This window comes from Salvelinus namaycush, chromosome 2 (assembly GCF_016432855.1).
Source record: "Salvelinus namaycush isolate Seneca chromosome 2, SaNama_1.0, whole genome shotgun sequence".
Taxonomy (NCBI): Eukaryota; Metazoa; Chordata; class Actinopteri; order Salmoniformes; family Salmonidae; genus Salvelinus; species Salvelinus namaycush.
The window spans coordinates 42,036,773-42,045,477 of record NC_052308.1 but is presented as its reverse complement, the minus strand read 5'-3'; the positions used below and the strand labels follow the sequence as shown (position 1 = coordinate 42,045,477).

General features: G+C 42.6%; 1 protein-coding gene across 2 annotated transcripts; it reads right to left on the bottom strand.

The window, feature by feature from the left end:
* Positions 1–387: 387 nt before the first annotated feature.
* LOC120063062 (bombesin receptor-activated protein C6orf89 homolog) lies at positions 388–8,472 on the bottom strand. 2 transcript variants are annotated; one of them, XM_039013201.1, is made up of 8 exons: positions 8,357–8,472; positions 7,311–8,161; positions 6,682–6,847; positions 6,413–6,561; positions 5,905–6,053; positions 5,437–5,572; positions 3,760–3,883; positions 388–3,565 (listed from the first exon to the last, which is right to left on the bottom strand). In XM_039013201.1, the coding sequence occupies exons 2-8, from the start codon at positions 7,497–7,499 to the stop codon at positions 3,483–3,485; spliced, it is 996 nt and encodes a 331-aa protein (XP_038869129.1). In that variant the 5' UTR covers positions 7,500–8,161; positions 8,357–8,472; the 3' UTR covers positions 388–3,482. The 2 variants fall into 2 exon arrangements, with proteins under 2 accessions (XP_038869129.1, XP_038869120.1); XM_039013192.1 differs by having other exon boundaries at positions 7,311–8,464.
* Positions 8,473–8,705: the final 233 nt, after the last annotated feature.

The window sequence follows — 8,705 nt, the reverse complement described above, 5'->3', positions numbered from 1 at the left end:
TTTAAAAAAAAAAATGATTGAACCTTTATTTAACTAGTCAAGTCAGTTAAGAACAAATTCTTATTTACAATGATGGCCTAGGAACAGTGGGTTAACTGCCTTGTTCAGAGGCAGAACGACAGATTTTTACCTTGTCAGCTCAAGGATTCGATCTAGCAACCTTTTGGTTACTGGCCCAACACTCTAACCACTAGGCTACCTGCCACCATTTAAGAATGGATTTGGGAGATAGCCGCTTTATATAAACTAACTCTTCCGTGGTGCACCAGGTTATTAATGAGTTAATTGTTGCATGGTTTAATTCAATCACATAATCAATCAAACGTTAGGTAATCGATTTGATAATAGCTTGGCATCACATTAAAGAAGCCAGAGACGACACAGGAGTGCATGAAATCAAACTATTTGATATAATGCTCTGATTTTAAGATCCAACATGGAAATTATTGCACATTTTATAACATCATGATTTAAAGGGATATCAAAAATACAATAGTCAAATTAAAGTGTTGATTTCCATGACACCTATTAAGCACACACAACCAAAACAAGTGTCCAATTCTTGACTCACATTGCAATTTGATCATACAAAACTATTGTTCAAAGCCAATAAAAAAAGGTTGAATTGCCACTTTCACCAAAGTAATCACATTTAAAGCCAGTGATATACATTGCCCCGTTTCAATACAAAGAACCCACAGTGGACTGCTTGAAGGACACCAAATTAAGTAGCCTTGCGCTTGCTAACAGAAAAAGAAAATAAAACAGGGAGAATATTAGCTACAGATAGTATGCCAGTTAATGTGATATAACCTATTATAAGTCTTTGGTTACTGGACCCCAATTTTTTTTGGTTATATCACATTATCTGGCATACAATCTGTAGCTAGGATAATATATGCAATGACATACAGTGCACTATAAGTAAGGCGTGATAAGAAAAAGGCAAGCTTGAACTCAAGGGAAATGTGTCAGGTTTAGGAAGGAGGTGATGATATTGGTTGGTCAAAGCCGAGGGCCTTGAACCACAACTATATTTTGAGTGGCAAAGAAGATGTAATGGTAAAGATATCTCACCCACCCAACTGGGTTTCAGACAGGAGAGAGAACCTGAGAGCCACTTCCTGTGTGGATTCTAATTTATATCCACCTAGAGAACTTTGATGGGTGGATATAAATGGCATGTTATGGAAGGGTCCAGAAACTTTTTTGCTATTTCATTTGTTTTTGAGAAACTTACCCCAACCAGCAATTCACTTCCTCGTTGTGCAGTATGGTGGCACTGGAAAAAACATGAACAAATCTCCAAAAACATCCAAATACTTAAAAACGGAAAAGCTCTCAGTATAGTGATGCAGTTCTTTAGATGTACATTGTCTCAGCAACGTTATATTCTATTTTGGATAAGTTCCTCAAAAACAAGTGAAATCGCAAAGAAAATGTCTAGACCCTTCTAACATGCCATTTACATATATATATAAAAAAATCGAACTTCTTTAATAGACTATTTTTGGCACTATCCTCCGAGTTCATACGAAAGAGGGAATTGGACATGTGTACTACCAAAGAACAGATGCATTCATAGTATGTATTATGCAATATGGCAGTAGTACATGCCAATACATCCACAGTCATGAAGAGATGAACAATAATAACCACTTAATAGCTTAGGTTCCAGTACATGGACATCATTTGAACTTGAAACAATAAATAATGATAAAAGAAGACAGCTCCAACAGGGAAGCTGAAAAACAGATGAATTTAAAATGTTAAAATATAGCTTAACAATAAGGCCATAACGTGACAATGGTGAATTCTGAGAGATTAAAACTCTATAAACATTATGTTGACAATAGAACAGGATCAAATCTCTGAACATCGATAGTCCATGTCGCTATTCACATAATAAGGAATTCCCCTCAACCATGCCCACAAATTGGGGAAAACAAAACTTATTTCCCAATAACCCCCAGTGTAAAAGAGCCAACTTTGTCATCCATTTTTTGGTAGACAGAAATAACAAAACATGGAGAAAATCTGCTGTGTTGTTCAATGTACATGTAACCAGGTCAAAAATCACGACCAACGGTTCCAAATGCTCCCACACAGGGAAATGGAGCCTGCAAGAAGAGCCCTGTGGCTTCAGGCTATTCTCGGCGTGGGAGATGTGGGGACCTGGTGTCTAAGTAGGCTAAAGGTAGCTGTGTGTGGAAAACATTTAATCATAGGTAAGACATTTAACTTGTTTAGTATAGTCCGTTTGTAACGCCACTCACTACTTCTTTTTGTGTGTGTTTGTCTTGGCTAGCTTAATGTTCCGGTCGGTAGCCGGTAGCACTCACTCGGCTGCTAGCACCATCATGTAAAGGCGCATGAGGGAAGCCCTAGAATATTTGTTTTTTCTAAGTAGTGAGAACGCAAGCAATGTTGAAACAACAAGAAAATTGCAGGGCCGCAACATTTGATCTAATACCGACTGGGACTATAACGTTAGTGACAAAACATCAAACACTGTGACATCATCAACAAATTCTGGCTTGTTAGTGCTCACGCGGGAGACTGGATGACATAGGAAAAAGCAGTGACAAAACAAAAACAGTTAGTGAAAAGAACCTTAAGAAATAGCATTTCAGTCTTTCTGAAATTATGGCACAAGCACTTATCGTCAACTATATATTAAATACAATATCTGCACTTTCAGTAATCAAATGCAATTCACCAAACTGACAAATCAATTTCATACATCCTCCTAACCAACTGTCATTGTTACACTAGCAGCGACATGTTGAACTTAGGTGATGAATACGGTCCGGTATAAGAGTGAGTAGATGAGGGGAGGGCAGCGCCACAAAACTGTCCCATTATTCCTGTTGTGGCTGTGTGATTTGATCACAACTAAAAAACATAACCAAAACAATCTTGAACATTTCAACTGAACAAAACAGAGGCATGACCTTCTGCTGTTAATCAGTCACTCTCTCCATTTTTCCTCTGAGGCAAACAGTCCGAGTTTGGGAACATTCCAGCCTCTTCCTCATCGAGACACACACCGCCAAGCCTGAGAGTGGTCTCTCCCTGCTTACAACCATCCAGTTGTCTTAGATCTGCGAAGGGATATCAACGAAGAGGCACAAGTAGGGGCTAGAGAGGAGTTTGGTATTAGACCAGAAAGGGGTAAGGGTTAGAGATGAGTTTGGTATTAGGCCAGAGAAGGGTAGGGGAGATGAGGTGTTCAGATTTCTTCAGTCTATCTTGTGCCTGTGGTGAGTGTTCTTTCCCATACCTAGAGGAGGGCGGGACTAGCCTGCAAGGGACGGTTAAAAGGTCCAATCACACTCCGACTCTACAGGAAGTGATATTCTCAGCCAGTATGCAGATGTCTGGACTGGAGTGGAGTTTCAAGAGTTCTGTATGACAGAACCCTTCACTCTCTCCCTCCGTCTTCCTCCCATTCTGTCTCATTCAGTTGTTCCTCTCCTCCCTCAGAAAGTGGAGCCGTCACAAACTATGTTTTGGTCTCGGCCGGGGAACAGCTCCATCTGCCAGTAAAGCGGGTCAGCGTACACTGGCAGGGTCAAAGCACAAAGGTCACAATGAGGTCAAACTAAATGCACATTTGTATAGGTCTAAATCAGGCTTTGGTTACTGCCTAGCACAAACACACGATTCAAATAATTAACTAATAATGGTCACAGTATACTTACAATATTACACAGTATACTTGCAGTGTGTGTGTGTGTGTGTGTGTATTCTTCTCACCCATATCTCCAGGTCCCAGCCAGAGGTTGAAGGAGCTGCAGTGTTTCTGACAGTGGTGGACAGGGAGCACTCTAACTGTGGGCAGGCCCTCTCCTACCACCAGCCAGCCCAGCACTCGCACCCCCTAAAACACACACGCAAAAAACCACTGTAACAGCACACGGCTGAATCAAGACAAACACCATAACAACAAACATACAGTGCCTTCGGAAAGCATTCAGACCCCTTGACTTTTTCAACATTTTGTTACAGCCTTATTCTAAAATTGATTAAATAAATAATTTGCTAATAAAAACTAAACCTGAAATATCACATTTACATAACTATTCAGACTTTGTTGAAGCACCTTTGGCAGTCATTACAGAATCGAGTCTTCTTGCGTATGACGCTACAAGCTTGGCACACCTGTATTTGGGGAGTTTCTCCCATTCTTCTCTGCAGATCCTCTCAAGCTCTGTCAGGTTGGATGGGGAATGTTGCTGCACAGCTATTCAGGTTCCTCCAGGGATGTTCGATCGGGTTCAAGTCCGGGCTCTGGCTGGGCCACTCAAGAACATTCAGAGACTTGTTCCGAAGCCACTCCTGCGTTGTGTGGGCTGTGTGCTTAGGGTCGTTGTCCTGTTGGAAGTTAAACCTTCACCCCAGTCGGAGGTCCTGAGCGCTCTGAAGCAGGTTTTCATCAAGGAGCTCTCTGTACTTTGCTCTGTTCATCTTTGCCTCGATCCTGACAAGTCTACCAGTCCCTGTTTCTGAAAAATATCCCCACAGCATGATGCTGCCACCACCAGGCTTCACCGTAGGGATGGTGCCATGTTTCCACCAGACGTGACACTTGGCATTCAGGCCAAATAGTTCAATCTTGGTTTAATCAGACCAGAGAATCTTGTTTCTCATAGTCAGAGTCTTTAGGTACCTTTTGGCAAACTCCACCCGGGCTGTCATGGGTCTTTTACTGAGGAGTGGCTTCCGTCTGGCCACTCTACCATAAAGGCCTGATTGGTGGAGTGCTGCAGAGATGGTTGTCCTTCTGGAAGGTTCTCCCATCTCCACAGAGGAACTCTGGAGCTCTGTCAGGGACCATCTGGTTCTTGGTCACCTCCCTGACAAAGGCCCTTCTCCCCCCGATTGCTCAGTTTGGCCTGGCGGCCAGCTCTAGGAAGAGTCTTGGGTGGTTCCAAACTTCCCCAGATCTGTGCCTTCAAACAATCCTGTCTCGAAGCTCTACGTACCATTTTTTTGACCTCATGGCTTGGTTTTTGCTCTGACATGCACTGTCAACTGTGGGACCTTATATAGACAGGTGTGTGCCTTTTCAAATCATGTCCAATCAATTGAATTTACCACAGTTGGACTCCAAGTTGTAGAAACATCAAGGATGATCAATGGGAACAGGATGCACCTGAGCTCAATTTCGAGCCTCATAGTAAAGGGTCTAGTGTAAATAAGGTACCTTTAAAAAATATATTTTTTTATAGATTTGCAAAAAATCTAAAAACCTGTTTTCGCTTTGACATAACGGGGTATTGTGTGTAGATTGCTGAGGATTTTTTGTATTTTTAATCCATTTTAGAATAAAGCTAACATAACAAAATGTGGAAAAAGTCAAGGGGTCTGAATACTTTCCCGAAGGCACTGTACATGCTTGTCTATTTGGACTTCGTTAGAGGCCAGACTCACTCTGCTCTGAGAGTTGGCACTATGCGTGACCAGGCAACGCTGCAATGTTGTTCCGGCGCTGTCCAGTAGGGGACATAGCTCAGCCTTGGGGAACAGCCACCTTAACACCTTCTCTCTGGCCACAGATGTAAACCTCCTAGAGAAAGAAGGGGAGGACACTGAGAAATGCATCCTTATTTTCTTCCTTCCTTAAGACCTGTTTACTGAATGACTAAGTCATGCTCATTCATATGCATATGTGGGTGTGGTTGGGTTTCTCTGTGTGTGCATGTGCATATCTGCACGCAAGTGTGTGTATCTACATCAAATTTTATTTGTCACATGCGCCGAATACAACAGGCCGTACAGTAAAATGCTTACTCACAAGCCCTTAACCAACAACGCAGTTTTAAGACAAATACCTACAAAAATAAAAAATAAAGTAACAAATAATTAAAGAGCAGCATATATGTGTTAGTGTGTGTGTACCAGAGCAGGGTGAAGTTTGCTGGGCCCTGTGGAAAACACTCGTCATGTGACAGTAGGTTGTCTTTCTCCACTAGTATACTCATGGAGCCGGAGTGCGCTGAGTAGAGCTCCTCTAGCTGCTGCCTCTGCATGCACAGATACTCCCCACCCTGCATAAAGACAGAGGACATACGTCAAGCACAGGGCAGAAAAGACTGCCGACGTTAGCTAAATGAACTAGCACAATATTTATATGCTGTGATGGACCTGTAAACAATAAGCAGACTGAACACTCACTTTCAGGTACATTGTTGTTTTTACAGTCTAACTAAGATTTTCAGTCTAACAAAAACTTTTCCTTTAAGTGATATTGTTGTTTTCCTGTTGAACTAAAATGTATATTTGAGTAAATTTGTATGGTGTTAGTGTTTCAAGTTTTATTAGCCATACAGTATGTACGGGACACGCATGGTTTACATCGTCCAACGAAATGCTTACTTGAATTGCTTACTTTCAGTGGTGGTCATACCTTAAGCAGCACAGGCTGTGGCCCCCTGCGCATGGCTGCAGACTCTCTGAGGGTCTCGGGGACCTCCAGCACAGAGGAGACCTCTGCACAGCCAGAACAGTTGACCAGGCCCTGCCGCAGAGCCCCCACACTCCACCACTCATGGAAACCTACAGGAGAGACAGTCCGGAAGCTGTTATTACACACACACTGGCTAGGAACAAATATCCATCTATAGTGAACAACTAAGAATAGTGTCTAACATAGGTCTTTTCCCTCTGTAACTGTACCTTGCAGGTTGTACTTCTTGGCGATGGGCAGAGCTAGTAGTCTGACGTGGCTGAGGGGGGAGGACCAGTTGTGTCCCCCCGTGTACATCACACCTAGCTGGGGCCGAGTGTGGGGGTAGGTGAAGGCCAGCACCACCACCAACAGAAAGCCTACCGCTACCACAAACTACAGTAAGGAGATGAGGACAAGTGAGAGGATGGTTGATCAATGCAGAGATTGACATTAAGGGTTGCCTTATTACCGGGGCAAGTGACCCGAGTAGACCTGCAAGTTGAGCCTGCTCTGAGGTTTCCACCTTGGGCAGGTGATTTTTGGACTGATAACCAAAATGCAAAGAATTCCAGTAGTCTGGTCTTGCTGGGTCCTCCCGTGTGTAGGTGAATAGCCACTTTACATTTTCAGGCAAGTGATCATAATCTTCCGGCAACCAAAAAAATGCTCCTGACTTGCCCAATTGGGCGAGTGCCTTTCAAACCTTAATGTCAATCCCTGCAATGTGCTTTTGATATGTTGACTGGCATATTATTAGCTGATGGACATCGAAAGTCCCATTGCTTGATGTATGATCTGTGGCCACCACGTGTGTGTGGTGTGTGTGTGTGTGTGTGTGTGTGTGTGTGCATCTTACCTTGATAGTGGCTCGAAGGATGGGGAATTGTGGCGGGTCTCTTCGAGGCTCGTTTGTCTCCAGGACTTGTTTGATAAACTTCTCGATCTCCCTCTCCGACATGCCATAGCGATACCCCGACTGGCGGAGAATATCGATGCTCTCTGACAGCTTGTCGTAGATGCAAGGCTCACTCAGTGTGGTGCCCATGACAAACGTGGTCCAACTGAATCTAGTCAACAGTTATTTTAGAAGGGACAGTGCCTCTAGTCTTTGGTTTGTTGCTGTGTAACTCATATTCCCTCAGAGGTTGGGAAAAACAGCACTTCCAAAGCCCCAGACAGAAGTTACACAAACAATCCAGATGATATAGCAGAACTTGGCCTTGGACTGTGGTCAAAAACATTCACCGTGTCAATGTCAACACAAGCATTCAGAGGCCCACGTGAACTGTAAGCAAATTTTTTTTTTTTAGATTGACATAGAGTTGAACTTGGTAGACGCGTTCTGTACATTTGTAGTTTTATGTTAAGGACATATGTCTCTGCCTGCTTAGATGTTCTCCCAACGTTTTCAACCTCTCAATTGTTTGTTGACAATATTGTCATGTGCACAAAAATGTAACCTTTATTTAAACTAGGCAAGTCAGTTAAGAACACATTCTTATTTACAATGACGGCCTACCCTGGCCAAACCCTAACGCCGCAGGGCCACAATTGTGCGCCACCCTATGGGAATCCCAATCACGGCCGGTGGTGATACAGCCAGGAATCGACCCAGGGTCTGTAGTGACGCTTCTATCACTGAGATGCAGTGCCTTAGACCGCTGCGCCACTCGGGAGCCCCAGTGAATCCAGTTTTTATCGTTTTACCTTTATCATGAAATGAGTGTGTCAGTTGCAGCAGTGGGGTAAACAAATAAAGCTAGCTAAGTGGCTAGGGTCAGATATTTAAGAAAATTAGTCTCTGCTAGGGTTACTAGCTAGCTAACTTAGCTACTAACAGGTGTAGCTATATTTTATAAGATCAAGTAAACATCATATGTCAAACAGTGAACACGAACTCACCGTAATTAACGGTTAATGTGCAATTACAGATCTAGTTTGTCTTGTTCATATTTAGCTTCGTGTCGACCAACCAACCTTTTCCCACTTTTCTTGGTGCTTGAGAATTTGCGATGTCACTTGACTTCCCTGTTTTACAGATTCAAGTTGAGAGTGTCAACATCAGATTCGAGTAGCAAAACTCAAGATTGATGTTTAAATATACCGTAACGACCCTATAATTAGTACATTTGTATGAATTAAAACTAACGTATATTCTTACTATTGTTTGTCTTGTATTGGCAGTATTGTTTCGCATGTATAAAATAAATAAATAGACGAATCTGCCACAAAATGTTATATTTAGTGTAAT